Source organism: Emydura macquarii, unplaced genomic scaffold, assembly GCF_026122565.2.
Source record: "Emydura macquarii macquarii isolate MOO-44397 ecotype Brisbane River unplaced genomic scaffold, CSIRO-AGI_Emac_v2 contig_1348, whole genome shotgun sequence".
Classification (NCBI taxonomy): Eukaryota; Metazoa; Chordata; order Testudines; family Chelidae; genus Emydura; species Emydura macquarii.
In genome coordinates this window covers 21,687,742-21,706,057 of record NW_027131485.1, presented here as the reverse complement: position 1 = coordinate 21,706,057, position 18,316 = coordinate 21,687,742, and the positions used below count along the sequence as shown (strand labels likewise).

Sequence of the window (18,316 nt, the reverse complement as noted above, 5' to 3'; positions counted from 1 at the left end):
AAAGCTGATGGGACAAGTGCCACTGAAGCGTTAGAAAAAATATACAAAAAGGATATGGGAACAAGAGAAGGCACCAGATGACTGGCTGAAGGCAATAGTTGGACCAATCTTGAAGAAAGGAGATCCTGACAATCTGAATTATTATAGAGGAATTAGTTTATCGTCAGTACTGGGAAAAATCATGATGAAAGTAATTGTCAACAGATTAAGGCCAGTTTTAGAGAAATTAGTAGGCGAGAAACAGTGCAAATTCAGACCAGGCCCAAGTTGCATTTAATAGTTATTCACACTCTTACAGTTGAGGGAACAAAAGTGAGAATGGGGATTAAATATGTTTGCTGTTTTCATCAACTTCACAAAGGCATTTGATTTGGTTTGGAGGAAAGCATTATGAAAAGCAACAAAATCATATGGAATTTCAGATGAGAGCAATTATAAAAGATATGTACAAAGATTTGTGCAATGCCATAAGAATCAGTAGGGAATTAAGCAACTTGTTCAAGTCCGTTTGGTGTAAGACAAGGGGACATGGAATCGCTGTCACTTTTCTTCATGTTCTTAAACATTAAGAATGTTAGAGAATTTGGAGGATGTGACATTGGATGATCTAGAGTTAAGCTCCTTAATTTATGCAGACGTGACATCATACAACTGGCAGACACATTTGAGTTAATGATGAGGCTCTTTGCTACCTTTGATAATTGGTGTATTAACATGGTAATAATAGTATAATAAGCAATAATAAATTCTCTCCCACAGCATCTATGTTAATAAAAATAGAATGGAGGTAACATTAATATGCACATCTGAAATTGATACAGAAAGCAGGATCTTCTGGGTACTGCATATAACTTTTGTTAATTTGGATTCTCCAGGGCTGTGGCGTTACAAAATGAAAAATCATAAACCTGGAAATGTAGGAATGGAAATATAATTATCTAAGGCTACCACAAAGTAAGATTAATGTACCCAGCTAAATTTTAGTGTTTTGATTTTATTGACAAGATAGCAAAATAATAAAGTTTTAATTCATAATCCTGGCTATTACGCAAGAAGAACAAGTGTGTTGCTAACAAGTTCTGAGATTAATGAGAATTTTATGCATTTATTTTAGGTAGCAGACTTTCTGGTCACAGAGGAAGAATAAGTACTGTATTAGGAGCTCTAGTGAATCTTAGTTAAAATCAATATACTTAAGGCTGTCTCAAAACTGAGGCCGCTTCAAACTATTCTGCTCGGGAAATGCACAACAATGAAACTTCACACTGCTATTTCAAAAGCATTTTTATTTTCTGCTAACATTTTCAATTTAGCAACTGACTTTGGCAGGGTATTTTCTGAAACCACTGTCCATTATATTGGGGAATATTAATAACTGTTTATTAGCCTTATGAAACTAATGGTTACCACTGACAAAATGAAATACTGTTGACTGACTTACCTTATTAAAGTACTATGCTCCCTGAGGGTGAATTATACACCCATGAACAGGACCTATTCAAAGCCTATGTCCCCAGTTAAGCCCTCATAATACAGCTTAAATTGAACCTACATGTGCATATAATAATAATACCTACCTCTTGTAAAGTGCTTTTCATCAGTAGCTCTCAAAGTGCTTTTACAAAGGAGGTAAGCCTTATGCAGGGCTCTCTGCACAGTGGTAAATGTCATCCTGCAGGGAGAAGAGAACTACATGGGGTTAATTCATTGTTTGCTTCAAAAATATATCAGCTTTCACCCAAAATAGTAAGGACTGCAGAAGAGCATCTCTCTTCTTAATTCATCAACTCAGATTGAATATTGGTATAAATAGCTGATTTTTACATGTGAAAATAACTTTGACTTTGCATGCTGCATAACCTTGTTGTCATTTGGCTGATTTGTGAAATGCTAATCAGTGATGTTGATTGAGACATGAGTAAACTGTATAATTTTAAGCCCTGAAGAGTCCTTTAAAAGTGTGGCAAAAGTGCAACATTATTCCTTTGTACTGCAGTTTTTTGAGGAGTAGCCTTTGAATGACATCTATGTCAGCAGAGTTTTCCAATACTGGTTGTTGAACTTAGAGTATTTGCTTTCCAAGTAAGTTGCTTTCAGAAGACTCGTTCATTGTAAGATTACAGTCTATTGTGGGCCAGAATTACTAATGTACTTTATCATGTAAGGATGCATTCATCCATAATCAGAAGAATGTTAACTAGAGCATCATCCAAGCTTTTGTCTGTACATACATCACTTCAAAATGCTGATAATGCCAACTCTGAACTTCAGCCCATTGAGTTGTTTTTATCTTAGAAATTACAATCTTCCATAAAGTACTACTTGTTCTCATTTTTGCAAGTGCACAATTGTAATTCACACTCCAGTTAGCAGTATAAATAATGCAGGTCCATGAAGTTAAAAATATGCACTGTGCTTTGCCATCATGTGCTGGAATCTCATAACATCTACTTTTTCCACATTTAGAATAACTACAGAAGAATTTACACATAACATGGACTTGTTCTGGTGTTTTTCTTTTTCTTTTTTCCTAGTGATATTCAACCTGTTGGAGAACCAGTAAGCAAAAGCAATCGCTCGAGAGTGACTACCCGCTTTCCAAAGCTATCTCGGAGCCATCAAAGGGAGCCACGGAACCTGGAGCCTCAAAGTGGTGATCTCTGACCCTTTGTATAATTGTGAACACCAGCACCATGTACTTTAAACTGCCCTGTGGTTCTGACCTATCCTATACTGTTGATTATGTAAGCCTCCTTGGAGAATACGGCTGCACTGAGTTAATTGCTGAAAGGAGACTCTCAATACTAAGGTTCATCATTCTGATTTAACAGGTCACTTTTGAAAGCAAACTTTTTCCCAAGGGAATATGAAGGCTCTTCACAGGGAATTCCGCAAATTGTACACAATTCCTTTGTTTGGAAGGCATTCTCTTTTCTTCTAAACTTACTCTACTGCTATGAGTCCCTTGTTTTTGCTGTAGTGTCTCTTACACTCATACAGTCTACTTCTGTTCCTGAGATCTGTGTGCAGCATGTAAGGAGGATGTTATTTTTTTTTGGTTAAGTGCAACTGTAATTATCATTAATCAATATTTGTCAGAAAGTTGTACTTAAAAAACTTTCCTAACCCATTGCCTTTTGGAAATGGAATGACTGTTGCTTTTTCATTATAATACTCTGATGCGTTCAATGGTCTTTTAAAAACATTACAAAGTAAATAATGGGAGAAAAAGCAGTATAGAGGGCAAAATAACTTTTGTATGTTTCTAGTCAAATATTCCCAATTCTACCAAATGAAGATTCTAGTAATTTTCTATTGAAATTTCTGTTTTCGCTGCAAGGCAAGGTGCAGTACTAAACAACTTATTTCCACAAGTCAGCTCACAGAGTTTAGCAAAAAAGAAAACACAAAGTTAACAGAATAGAATATTCCAGCATTTGGCTTTGCTCTGTTATTGATTTGTTGCTGATGTTATTATAAAAACAGTCTCTCAGCATTAAAATAAGAGGGTGTTTGGGCATTCTTATGATTACTTTGTAAGAAACATGAAATGCTGTTTCTAAATAATTGCCTAAGTTGAAAGTGCCTGTCAACCAACACCTTTTTATTGGAAAGTGATTTGTAATGATGTTGTGAGAGCAACTAAAGAGAACTGGGAGAATAATTGTTACAAGTGCTGGAAATCCTGAAATGGATCAACTGGAGTCCAGTTCACAACATCTGTTAGCTACACTGCCAAAGGCAGTAAACTATGCTGTAGCCATCTTTTTCCCCCCTTACTGAGTCAACCAATATTCATTCAAGTTTTCTAAAGAATGTATTGTTGTTTACCTGTGCACCAGAACAAGTCTCTTCTCACAAATTGTTTGGATAATCTGTGCTTCTCATAGGTTGGCATGTTGTCCGGCTACACTGAAAGAAGGACAGGAAACACTTGACATGGTTTTAATCAGGCCGCAACTTTATTATTAGATGTCTGGGACTACCTGGCAGATAAAAGTGTACAGTGCAGGTAACTTCATGTTCATTCAGTAACTTTTTGGAGGGTTTCCCCCAGCCATCCACTGCTGGGATCTTACGATCCACCTCCCCTTCTAGGAGGTTTAAGGTGGGCTATAAGAAAGGGGGGTTGGCTCCCTGCCTTACCATTCATAGGAGCCCTAAACTTCCACGCTGTTCCGTTCCTTTAATCAACATTTCCTTTTTAAGTCTTTCACCAAGCCATTTATCCAGTCAGTGTATACTGGAGTACTGTGGAGTACTGGACATCCACCCCAGACATACATAATGAGTTGAGACATAATAGCCTTAACCCCCTTTCCTACTCACCATAACACTACCTCCCTGAACCTACTGTGGGGAGGGCAAAAAACCAAAACAAAACACTCCACATAGGCCAATCTGGTGATTAGGGAAAATTCCTTCCCAGCCCCTCTAAAAGGAGTGGCTAGCATGATGCCCACAGCAGGTCCTGACCTGGTAGTTTGCCACCTCAAGGGGAGGGAGGGTAGGTGCTGCCTCACCTGCTCCATGGAAAAAGGGCTTCTCACATCCTGACTTGTCCCTTTTCAACTCCTTTGCCCTTCTGGTCCCAGGGTATGTGCCGGCATTACCATGCTGACCCACACCCCCTTTTGCAGCATCTTCTAATCTTTTCTCTTCCCCCCATCCCCTGTAAAGCAATGTTCCCTTTCCTTTCCACCCCGGACAATGCTCCTCCCCCTGCTTAAAGATGCAGTGCGGTCATTTTTGTTATTGCACTATCAATTTATTATGTTAAAACCTCACATTAGTAGTTACAGAAACCCAAGGTTTTTTTTCAGAAACTTATTATTAATGCACTTTTTGAATGTAGAGGTATTTTTAAAAGTCTGACAAACTGAAACCCATATTCTGCAAGCCTTTGTCCCATTTTGTGCCACTTATACACGACACAAGTAGCCCTATTGACTTCAGTTGGACTACTCACATGAACAAGGATTGCTCAAAGTGAATAAGTGAATAATGATAGCAGAACTGGCTCCTGAGTGTGAAGACTGAGTCCTGTTAATCCTAACGTTGACATACACTGTGTATAGATTGCACTGAGTGATGGAAAAAAGGCAAACAGCAGCAAGCAGGTATTAACATGTGAGAGCCCAGAAGAAAACTCTTGTCCAGAAATGAAATATTACTTCTCAGTTACTTACAGTCTTACTGCTACTGCAGTATCTTCTGCACATCAATAAGAGAGCTCCTTTACAAACGAATCCCAAAGGGCATCTTATCAGAAGAGCTAGGTGTCTTTGTTGCATTAGAAAATTAGTTAATATTGATGTCTGAATCAAGTATGGTGGGGTGTTTGTTTAAAAATAAAATAATAAAATCTGTGAGCAGAATGCAAGCTGAAGCCTGTCTGAACCAATTAATTTGATGCATAACTTATTTTGAAGTTTGTCTTTGTTGAAAAATTCATAGATCGAATGTGAGTTCCACTTTGAAAGACTAAGAATTCATATCTTTAAAGGTCTAAAGGCTGTACAAGATTGACAGGAGTGTAATCTGTAATTCATGTGCCAAATTTTGCCTACTAATGTTGAATTATAGATTGATCTGAAAGCCTACGTTGCATAAATTCCTTTGTGGAGAATTGGATTTAGATGTGTTTATCACATGCATTTGTTTTCATCTTCAAAAAATAGCTCACAATGTACAGCTTTTCCTTCCTTCTTTGAAAAGATGCAAATGTTAAGGAAACTAATTTAGCAGACATACACATGCTGAACATAGAATGACGTGCACTATCCATATTTTTAAAACTGTTCTTTTGAGTTATTTAAAAGGAATTTGCTCTCTGTGTTTGGCTCTTAAAATTCTCTCTCTTTCCTGATTAATTTGCTTTGCCTAATTTTTAGTACATGAATAAATATGCAAAAATACTGGGCTCATTTACAGTGTACAAGTTGTTCTCTGCTAGCTTTAACATAAAATGTATATATAATATTAAGATTAGGGACTGCAGAGAACCTTCACTTTGTGATATGAACTAGTGTTATGTGCCTCAGTTATTAATCCACTTAAATACTCATCTGTCGTCTCTTTAACATTTAAGAAAATAGTACAGTAGAATCTCCTCTTCAGAATTAACACAGTATAAAAGGTTATACAGTAGCTGAGCCTGCAATCTCAATAGAAACATTCAATTATAAATTATACAATATGAGCCAGACCCTGCTCACACTACTCACATGAGTAAGGTGAATAGAATTTGGTCTTCTAAGGATTCTGGTCAAGATTTTCAGAAGTGCCTACTGATTTTGGATGTCTTAAATTTTGGCACCTGAGACAAGAGGGGCCTAATTTTCAGTTAGTGCTAAGTATCCATCTTTTGATGATCAGGCCCTGTAAAGTGTTTGGGCACTGAAAATCTTGACCATCTAGTGTAAAAAATCTAGTAGTGTTATATTATGTATACATATAAAATATTGTAACAATGGTTCTATTAAGTGTATAGGAATACTTACAATTTCTCCCATTTTTCATTTAATTAAATGCATGCAGTTCTGATTTTTAACACTGCTTTCGCAAATCTAACCCAGATTTGTAGTTACAGAAAGCTGTGACTTTCAGATAGTTGGTCAGTGGCTTATGCAAAATGAGTTGGTGGGCTCAGTCCAGTTATTGACATCACTAACAAACCAGTCATTTGTGGCGCTCTGAGCAACAAGGTTAACAACCAAATTGTCCTGTCTTTTCTAGAGTTGTTCTTTCAAGTTTAGGATTGTGGCACAGTGTCAGGACAGTATAGAGAAACATGCAATGCCAACTCCCAATCAATACCTGTTCTGTATATAGACAGTTTAAATCTCCAGGGGTCTTAATCTGGAAATTTTTGTGAATGCTTAAAAGAAATTGTAAAAAAGATTTGTAATGCTGTTTTTCTAATATATTCAAAATAAATAACTTCCTAAGAAACATAAAGTAAACAGTGGACAGTTCCAGTTTTTTTTGTAGATGAGATTGTCTGTTGGTATTAATTTGTTAAATATTGACTATAGTCATTCAGAATCTCATCTATTTAGAGATTCTGGCATTCTATACACAGAATAAAATGCACTGACTTAAATCCTGGCTTAAATCAAGTTTCCCATTTAAAATAAAACAAACAAACAATAAAATCCCAAAATTAATCAGAGGCAAGATAATGACACAGAAGCAAAGGCTTAACTTGACATGTCTATTAAATCACACACATTGGTGGAAGGATTAATATTTTCTAAAACAGTCTTGTTTAAAAAAACATATTGTCAGGGGGTTAGTTGTAAACAAATTGTATCATTTTACCAAAGGCACTGCAAGTTGTAAACCATGCTGATGGGATTAATATGGTAAATATTTGAAGATAAGGCATAATGGCAGTAAATTTGACTTCGGTTCACAAATAAGACCCATATATTAAGGTGTATTTTGTTGTTGTGAAATTAATGTTTTATTGTATAGAACAATGTGTGGTTTCTAGCTGAATCACTGAACCTACTAGGCACCTACTAATAAATAGGGCTGACTGGCTCAGGGCAGCTAGCTAGTAATAAATGGAACTTGGAATGAGTATTGAGTGAACTAGTGATGCTGTCTGTCAGTTCATATTAATGATCTAACAAGGTTATATTTTCTTAACAGTACCTCAGAATTGAAGAGCTGTGTTTTGTTGTTTTTAGAAATCGGCCTCAATCCAGAAAACCCAGAACTTTGCAGGTTGGTCCAGACTCTAGTTGATGTATAAATCTCTCCTGCCCAAAGGTAGCAACTTAATAAATCTGCTTCAATAGGGAAAATATTAAATTCTAAATACTTGGGAAACTGACTAATTCCCAGGTTTATAACACATGATTTGAAAGGTTCCTCTGTTCCTGTCAAGGGCACACTGTATAATAGAGGCTTCGAGTTTAAGAGGTTCACAGTTAATCCAAATTGCCTCTCCTCTTCTGGCTCACTTTCCCATTGTGACTCCTGCTTAGGTTGGGAGCCAACAGGGGGAATTGGGTTGCACTGGAGGTTGCACTGGGGGGAAAACCACCTCTTGTTGAGGTGAAGTTATTATGTTGGTGTAGTAGGACACTTACATTGGTAGGAGCAAGGCTGTAATGTAGGCACTGAAATAATTATGTTGACGTAAGTTGCCTTACAGTGTAGTGTAAACCAGGCCTTAGTTATTGTACATAGGACTGCTAATACTGTGGGAAAGTGGGATATACATCCGCTTTGTGAATGATCCTGTAGGACAGAGTTTCTAGACCAATTAATATTTATCGGTCAAGTGTTCTTATAAATAAATAAATGAAAACCCTAAAATATATTATATTACATTACATATGGGGAGATCTTAAAAAATTAGATATTTGCAAACTATGGCCACAAAACAGATTTGAAGTTTTTAAACCTTCCCTAATAGTAGAGCATATAAGCAAGGAAAATAAATTCTGTTTCCTTTATAAATGCATCTGTTAGCCAACCAGATTACTCTAATCAAAGATTTCATTTCTGTTTGCACTGTGGGAACTCTTTATGTTGCTTCAAAACACAACTGGGATCTCACTGATTTTGTGTGTGTGTCTTTTAGTGTTATTTCAAAGGTCTCTGAAACAAACACTTTTTTGTCCTACATCCCATAACTCCAAATACTATCTGTGGATGTTCTTAGAGTTATCCAAATTCCGTGGGAAACCTGTGGAACAGCTATTTTGGAAGAAGGGGAGATCATGGCCAAAATTCTGCTCTCAGATCAGGTGGTATCCCCTAACATAGGGGGATCCTCAAATGGCACAAAGGCATCATAGGGTATGTTGTCACTACAGAGTTAACTTGACTCCAGTGTTCTGTTCTACCAATTGGAGCTCCAGGCATATAGGAAAAGTGGATTATCAGAGTTCAGATGAGAGCAGAATTTAGTCCTTGAGACCAATAAGAACAGAATCCTCCTGCTGGTGCTTGAATGAGTCACTCCTGCAAATGCATTCAAGCTCCATCATGTTGGATCATGAGTCTAATGAACTGAGTTTTCTCCTTACCATTTCCTCATTATTTTTTGGCCTGTCTCACATACCACAACATGAAATATTAATTTGCTGACAATTCAGCCATTTTGAATGCATGGTTTTATAGCATTAGAAATGTGCAATGTCTGAAAAGATAATTTTAATATATGAAACTAGTGACATTATAAATAATGTTTAAAATATAAATTGATGTGCATTATGTTTTATTCCATTTTCAAAAAAAGATTAAATATTTGCTTTGTACCCTTTGTCCTGCTCTGCTACTGCGCAATGGTGTGGCCTAGTAAATGTTGTAAAACGTTCTGTGCCCTCTGCCCCAAAAAGTTCATTGTATGGTCCCATTACATATAATTTGGATTATTTATGAAAACTCATCTGGAAATCTATCAATACAGATTTCTCATTAATAAAAACTGCTTTGTTTTTGGATTTGTACTGGCATGAATTTACATACAAGTAATTCACTGTAATATTTAAGAAAGAATCGATCAAATTCATTCACATGGGGAATATGTTTACCAATATTTCAGTAACAGTGTCCTTGTCACTGTCAAAATTTAAACAGGTAGTTGGTTTTTTCACATGTATATTGAATAATTTGAAATGTTAAAAGAGTGTATAGCTTTAAATGCAATGAATTTAAAAGGAAATAAAAACTTGAAAAAATCATGTTTTTGAAGGTGCGCTTTCTAGGAAGCCTTAAATATTGAGCAAAATAGACTACAATACCCTTTTGTCTAGGACCAAATCTGCTGGCAAAAATGTTTCTCTTTTGTTTTTTGTTACACAGCTTTAGAAAAAAGGCAAGATTATTTTAATTCTAGGTAGCATTTATGTATATACGTATTCAGATAATTATCTATAAATTGTATTATTTGTAACCCATGTTACATTAATGTTTACATTATAGAATTTTTAAACAAATGTATATATAATTTTCTAAATACTTAGATGTATTAAATATTTCTTTTGAAATATCCTGTGGTAATTTTGTTATAATTTGGTTTAAATATACCACTATGCAAACAAGAAAATAAAAAATTGACATTGTAGATGTTAAAAGATAGCATGTTTACAGCCAGTTTGTGGTATTCAGCTGTTTTAAATCTATCTGTGATTTATTTTCACTTTTTAAATGTGTAAAGTTAACACAAATATACTTTGGGCTAAATTTCAAAACAATGTACTACACATCTGGTTTTAATTATTTTAATATTCTCATTCATTGTGTCTGATGAAAATTATTTGATGTATGAAATCTAAGAGACCTGACTTAATGACTGGATATCAAATGTACAGTCAACCAAACAAATAATAGAACAAAACAAATCAGTAAACATCTTTCAGTTATATTCTCTTCTTGTCTTCCATGTAGCTGTTGGAAAAACACATTTGCCATTGAAAATATCTTTCAAGCAAAAACCAATAAAATTAAATGGGGTCTTGGAAAAAGTATTAGGAAGAAAAGAGTTTAATGAAAACATTATTATTAATGGGAATATTTCGAACATTAAAACCAAATGTTTTGTTTTATATGAGACGAAATGGCTTATTTGACAAAGAGCAAGTCACCTTGGGCCTCTTTATATTTTCTTATAATTATTTCAACTACAGTAGGATAGTTAAGGACCACTAGGTGCATTCTATTCTGAAATAATAGTTTTCATATAACTCCATTGTTTTGTTAGACCCAATTTTACATAGTGTTAGAGCAGGGAACTGAATCACAAAAATCTGAGTTCTTTTCCTCTGTCTGCCAATGACCTGCCATGTGGCATCAAGCAGTTTTGAAAATTAGACCCATTTTAATCTCCGTCTGTCTCTGTTTTCTTCCTCTGCTTTCTTCCTTCCTGTTTTCAGGAAAAATAAAGCTACTTCAAAGATTGCCTGCACAGATCTGCAGATTTGGGATGTGTGTGAAAGTTCAGAATCTTTTACAAGGCAGCAGCTTTCATGGGTTTTGCATGCATGTGCCACATGTTCGTAAATAATGCTATCAAGGGACCCGAGTCTTTTATTCTCCCTCAGTTTCTTTTTGCTACTGAGGCAGAGAAATTGGAACTCCTCTTTCCTATAAACTGCCAGATTGGATTTTGTTTTTAGCTAATCAGCTTTTTGTAACAATGGTCTGTATTGTTGAATTTCTTGTGAATTTCTTACATAGTTATGTAGTTGTAATACTATGCTGCACATTGGAATCTTTAGATGAAAGGCACTAAATAAATGCCTAAAGTATTAAATCTCATTTTGCCAGTGTGATATACAAAATGATTATCCAGAAATGTATTTTTTAACAGGGATTAGGATAATTTGGTCAGGCCATTATTTTATTTTATTTTATTTTATTTCATTTGGTTACTTTTCTTATGTTCAGCACCCTAGTGTCTCTATTTGGATCCCTTTTACAGATAAATCATATATTTGGATATTTAAATTGGTATTTACATACTTAAAATGTATACTTGGGTACCTAAGTACTTATGTGAAAACCCAGCTACTAGGTTTGGGTGCCTAATTTGAGTGGAAAGCTTAAACCAGACCATCTGTGTATACTTAGTCAAGTGTTAGGTAACAAAAGAAGTTGTAACTTAAAATAATTATATAGGCAGGAAGGGTCTGCTCATTTACACCATAGTCAGGTGTGTAATTCCGTTAAAAATTGGTGGAACTCCTTGTGTAAATAGAGATTTTGCTTGCATACAGACCCATTGAAATCAGTGGAAATATCATTTGAGAAGCGGTTCGTAGGCTCAGGTACTTATTTTTTTTTAACTAGCAAGCATTTGTTTCTAAACAAACTTATGATCAGTTTCTTGTGACAGTTACAGTACAATTTAAAACAGCAGTGCTGAAGGATATAGCTGTCATTATCAGTACTGTTTACTAATAAATTACAAACGCTTAACCTTTCATATTTTAGTAATTTTAAATCTTATTTAGCAAAAACATGCCTACACAACTTGTCAGCCTCGGTCCTAAATTTTGGACAGAAAAGTTTCAGTCCATATACATGGTTATAATTTATGCAGCAGGAAAAAATGTTTTTTGGAATTTCATAAGCTTTCTTTTGTCATGCTTAAGAACAGAACTGTGCAGTTAATCCTTAATGTGGCTAAAGCCTTTTTATATCTTAAAAATCCCTTTTTTGAAAATGACAGCATCAGATTATTTTATTCTTACCATGCAACGTCTCTTTATGCAATATTATGGCATGGTATTTATGCCATGCAATGACAGGCTGAAATAAAATACTTGCATACATTTCAAAAAGGATCTTATGAATTCAGCATGATACTGTACATAGGAACATTACATAGTAAATGCTGTTTTAAAAGAGTAGAATCAATGCTGACGTGTTATGTGAAAAGAATGTTGTTTTGTCAGCTATTTGCTAGGAAGGCTCATTGTGTTTATTTTTGCTGTGCAAACTCTTATCAGAAATGACTTGAACTTTTCTACCTCTGCTTTCAATGTGAGTTGCCACAGTAAAAAAAAATTCAGCGTGCTACACATAATGATACTATCAATAGTGTAGTTGTTGCTTCATCTCTTAAGATCAGAATCCTGTTGTCTCTGTTGTAATGTCCTGTAACTATATTGGCCTGGGATTTTCAAAGGAACCATGAAAGACATTGGAAATTGGGCATTTAACTCCCATATATTTCTTTCAAAATACCAGCCTCAATAAACTCCATTAAATAACTATGTGCCAGTTCTGAACACCCTTACTCATACAAATAATCTTCACACATGCAAAATCAATGGGGCTGTTAATGTGAATTTCATACTATTCATGGGTTTAATATTGGGCACGTGTTTGTGCCTTGCTGTATCAGGGACTATATATGATTCCCTGTCAGAGAGAACAGAAAACAATGACTCATATAGGACATACAATAGAAAAAGCCTGATTTTGTTACCCTCAGTCATGCAGACCCCTTGACTTAAGTGAAAATCATGCTCGATTAAAACCCACCCCGAAATTAACTGCAGAGCCTAGGAATGAATTAGATAAATTAAGTTCTAGGTTAGAATCTGTTCTGAGGACCCCGTCATGTCTGCTTTTGTGGATTTGTCGGATAATTCATGCAAATTTAATATATTTTTTCTTTAATATATTAGGAGTCAAGTTCATTGGGGAAGATGTATAATACTTTGAATTCTAAGACTTTGATATGTGTATAAGCTATTGGATGTATTGGGTGGCACAATGCCAAAAGCAGAGTCCTTCCCAGTACCCAATAGCCTGCTAATACTCACTTTGGCATTGATTATTGTCATGAAAGTATGGATCCTTAATTTTTGTTTCATTAAGAAAAAGCTTGATAAAAATTATTTGGAGAGGCTTGCTATATATATTTGCTGTGTGAGAAATAGTTATTGGTTAAGAGGAAAATAACAGGAAAAAAGTTAAACACCTTTTTGTACCATTTTGAATATATTTGTTGTTAAATGTATATTTCTTAACTTTATTTACCACCGGGTTCCCCATCTGTTTGGGCTCGTCTTCCTACAAATTCCTCCATGAGTTCAAGTGCCTTTCACAACACTTAAAGGTTCCAGTGACTGCTTTCAAATCCCATTTTCAATTATACAACTCAATTATAAATATTAAAGCTCCCAATTTCATATATTATATGAAAAAATGAGTTTTAAATGATCAAAGGACCCCAAATGTCTTCAACAGGAATCTGGATGCATGGAGGAAGATGAAATGAGAGGCCACTTAAAACAATTGTTTTAACAATTGTTAAAACAACTCTTTCCCCTTGCCCCACTTTCATGCCCACTTGTATCTGGTGATAAGGGCACAGATGTGTGCTATAGGATGCTGGTGTGACATCACAAAGAGGCTGATGAAATAGAATAGAACATGCCTCACCACATTCTAATCCTAGACCATGAAGATTTTAGCTTAGTGAGTAATTTGTGTTAACTATTGTTTAATGTTTTTTGTTTTACTTTTACATTTCTATTCAGGACTGAATGCTTGTATTGGGCCATTCTGGGTTTTTATTAAATATAATTAAATTATTCAAATCTTGCTTAAAGAGCTTACTGAGCCTTTCCTGGTTACTTCTAAAACTTTGGGAAATTAAATAACTAAGTCTTATATAATGACATACCATATTACAAATATGAACAACTGTGTTATAATCACAGGAGTATCACACTGTTTTATTTTCATGTGTTGCAAATTGTGTTCATTCTCAGATGTATCATGAAGCAACTCAAACTCTCTGTAGGCTTTTGCTTGATACAGTACTGGAGTACAAAGTTCATTGTGTATCCAGAGTTGCATTTTTAACTGCAAGCAATTAACATGATGAGGCATTTTGCAGTACTTCAAGTTTTAACACTATATTAGACATTATTTGCATTTTTGTAATCCATCTGGCTGATTTTTTAAACTATTAAAATAATTAAAAACTAGGGTTGTCAAGCAATTAAAAAATTAATCACGATTAATCATGAGATTAAAAAACAGTTTCGATTAATTGCAGTTTTAATTGCACTGTTAAACAATAATATAATAAAATGTATTTAAATATTTTTTGATGTTGGGAAGGAAGTGTGTGTGTCAGACAGACAGGGTGTGTGTGTTAGGGAGAGTGAGTGTGTCAATACACTGTCTCTAAGCAGAGCGTTCACCAGTCTGAATGCTTGTTCAGACAGTCGCAGCCACTGGCAGCTCCCGTCCCATTCCTTAACCAGAGGCAGAAGCACAGGCAGGCTCCCGTTCCCAACACACCGCGTACACCGGCAGGGGCATGGGGGTACCTCGACATCAGCTCCCCCCATACACTCTGCACAGCAGACAGGAGGCTCCCGGTCCCGAGCACCTTGGCTAGGGAGGGGGGAGGGGAGAAAAGTAGGAGCAGTGGTGGCTGCAGACGGCAACGGAGCAGTGGGGGGAGGAGGGACGCCCCTTTTCAGGAGGCGCCCCCGAGCACGGCACCCTGGGGCGTGGCCTAGCCTGTCCATGCCTAAGGCCGGCCCTTCTGCTGAGCCAGCAGCAGCAGACAGGCTCCCTTGTTCCTCGACCGCAGGCTCCCGGTCTGGAGCAGCTCGGCCAGGGACAGCCCCGGGGGAGGGTGGATAGAGGCTAAAGGGGCACCTCTGCCCTGGAGGCAATCAGTGCCGCCTCCTGAGCACGGCACCCTGGTGTGCGATTAACCAAAATAACGTTTATTTGTTTTGAGTTAATCGCATGCGTTAACTGCGATTAATTGACAGCCCTATCAAAAACAGAATAGGATTGATGAATTGTCTTGTAAAATAAGTGATCGGGAGACGCACACAGCAGTACATATATCGATTGCAAGTAACAAAATCATAGGATAATTAAACAGTGGAAAAGGGAAAACACAAGAGAGAGCCTTTTCCCACACAGCAAGAAGTACAAGCAAAGTGAGGGGAGAATTACAATATATATAAATGAATACATGTATATAGAGAAGAAAACAAAAATTCCTGCATTGCAGCACAGTGCCACCATATGTTCCATGATGAGATGCACTAGAGTAGATAACGAATGTGTTAAAGATTCTGTCAAGCCACAGGATCCTTTTTGGTAAGTCAATAATTAACAAATACTCTGTTGTCTGCTGTACTTAATCAGTGCAGATAAAGTTCCTGCTCTGCATGACAGAGCTAGACTCTGATATTCTGCTCTCCCTGCATGATTGGAACTCCCTTTGACCACACTGTATTATGCACATCTCCTGCTGAGATGTGATTAATGGAAAATCTGGACATGCAAAAACAGCAGAATACTGACTTCATGTTGGCAGTACGGATCTGAGAGTAGAATTTTGACCTAACTTTGTCAGACTTTCAGCCCTGGCCTGTGTTTCTGTTTGGCCGCTCACCATGTGCACGGACAAATGATTCCCACTTCAAAAACAGCCATTTTTGTTTGTGCAAATAGGATAATGAAAATCAACTACCTTGTCTGCCACCATGTGCAAGAACTGCTGTGTACTCACTCTTGCACAGGGTGTGCAAAAACAGGCTAACTTAAAGCTGGCTGAAAGTTTCATGTCAGTTTCTCTGTAGACTCATTTACCTGTAGTGTAGCTAGCTAATGCAGTGTACTGCAAATCTAAACCATCACCTCCAGTTCAGGAGACAAATTAACCTCTTCATAGTATTGAAAATGCAATGGAAGATCCAGAGTCAGCTCTAGTAGAATTGAGCCTCAGGCCTGTGCTCACTTGAAATGGTGGATAGTGGCCCTGAATAGGCCAGGTGTAATGGAGTGCACTGTGCTTTGATCCTTCCCACTCCTGAATAAATCCTGAATACATCCTGCCATGTGGAGCAACAGAAAACACCAGATGAAGCTTCCAGCACGCTAATGTAATATCACTGCTGCAGTAAGACAGCTTTAAGTTCCCTTTGTGCTGCTGGTCTGGTGTAAACAAGACTTACATGGATTAGGATCTGGCCTTTAGTTTGTATCCATGTTCTCAAAAAATATTTATTTTATTGCACAGGTTTTTGATATAAAGATCTTGTGCTAGAATAATAACAGCAATTTAAAGTAATCAGGTTTCCTTCTAATGAATGTTTTCCATACTCATTAGGATTCATTACACTGATAGTATGATTCATTACCTAGATAATGCATAAGCTAATTAGCTAGTTAAGGTTAATGCTCTAAAATGTCCAGTAGGAATTACTTAAATTAGTAATTAATGTTGGTTCAGGTAAATTTTATTAACTTCTTTTAAATTACTTTTTGATGAAGAACCTGTCACAATGGGCACGCTTGCTGAGAAGCCACAATAGGGAGGTCAAGGATTGAATCAAACATGGACAGTGAACGCCCCTCTCATCCTAAGAGGAAGATTCTTTGTGATTGTTATTTAGTCACACTGGGGAACTAATGTGGATGTCTTTGCCCATGCTGGACTCTTCTGTGGGTGCACAGACTATTTCAGTCTCCAGGACTGCCAACCTACTGCCTTCCATAAGAGGTGATAATTCATTTAAAAATAAAGGGCCAGATCAGCTGGTGTAAATTGTCATGGAATTACACCAGATGAACACCTGGCACAGTTTGATCAATAGCCCTACCTAGCATAAGGAGGTTGTAAAAATTTATGATTTCATTGGGAACCATTAAAATGATTCTGTTTGCAATTAACTAATGCATGAAAGGATCTGAATCTCAAGAGTCTTAACTGTGCATATATAGTAAGTCTTGTGTAAGGGGCCACACGTAGCTGTGCTGCCCTACTTTTCTTTGGCTTCAGGTAGGTGGCAACTTGCAGGTTTCTACTCCATCACCCCAGCACCCCCTTAGTGTGTTGTGGGGTTGTCCACTTACTATCCACTTGCTTAGGCTGGGGAACAGTGGGCCCACTGCACCTCCTTCACTCTATATACCTGGCCTCAAGGTTCAGGGAGGCCTTGTCATGGAGAGGAGTGGGAGGTCCTTACTGGGCCTTAGATCGCTATACAGGTGTATAGTCTGGGCTAGATATGGCCCAAAGAATTTATGCCCTCACTAGACAGATTTTCCTGTAAATTATATCATAATAATAATCCTTGGGTTGCCCCAAAATCTCACTGGCTGACTCAAAGCTGCCATTGATAGGCAAGAGCAGGAGACACATCCTGCCCTCTTGTGCTGTCTCGATCATAAAAGATGTGGAACAGCTACACTTCTGATTGAAGTCCACAGAGATGCATTCTGTCCAACCTAAAATAGGGCACTGAAATGGGAAGAAACATGGAATGATCTAACCTGACAATACAATTTCATTTAACAAAGAGAATAAGTGCTAGATAATCTGTGCAGACATCTTGTGTTGTTTCATATTTAATTATGTCTGATCACTTTTTGTTTCCATAGTAATCCTCTCTTAATTAGAAACTCACCTTCTGCTCATGGCTCAAGTTAGTACTGAAGCATGGAATCCTGTTAGGCAGTTAGTACTATTTTCATTTATGTATTGGATGAGGATTTAGTCACAATTACTTATAGTGTCAAGTTACTTCACTTTGCAATAGTAATTCTGTCTTTTGGACCTGTGGGTTCATGAAAATCCAGCGTGTTCCCTTTGACCCATTTTCAGTGTGTGTGTAATGGCACCACCAGAAGAGAATGTAGAGGCAGCAGTGTTTAAGGTGTTAAAAGTGTTAATATATGTACATTCAACATGATCAATCTGTAGAGGCAGCTTTCCAGCAGTCTGCTATGAAACTCATCGGCTTCTGTGCAATACGCACAGATGGATGCTTCTTTGTGAAGTGTTCAGCCTGCATGAAGG

General features: G+C 36.8%; 1 protein-coding gene across 4 annotated transcripts in view; it reads left to right on the top strand.

Annotated features, from left to right (window-relative positions):
- Positions 1-8,382, top strand: part of SNX29 (sorting nexin 29) — a 446,224-nt gene extending 437,842 nt beyond the window's left edge. For 3 of the 4 annotated variants that reach the window (XM_067551359.1, XM_067551357.1, XM_067551362.1), the window contains 2 exons: positions 2,535-4,012; positions 7,698-8,382. In XM_067551359.1, the coding sequence (XP_067407460.1) occupies positions 2,535-2,664 (130 nt within the window). In that variant the 3' untranslated portion in view covers positions 2,665-4,012; positions 7,698-8,382. Of the gene's footprint in view, positions 1-2,534; positions 4,180-7,697 lie in introns of those variants that run through there. The other variant, XM_067551358.1, reaches the window with a different exon arrangement.
- Positions 8,383-18,316: the final 9,934 nt, after the last annotated feature.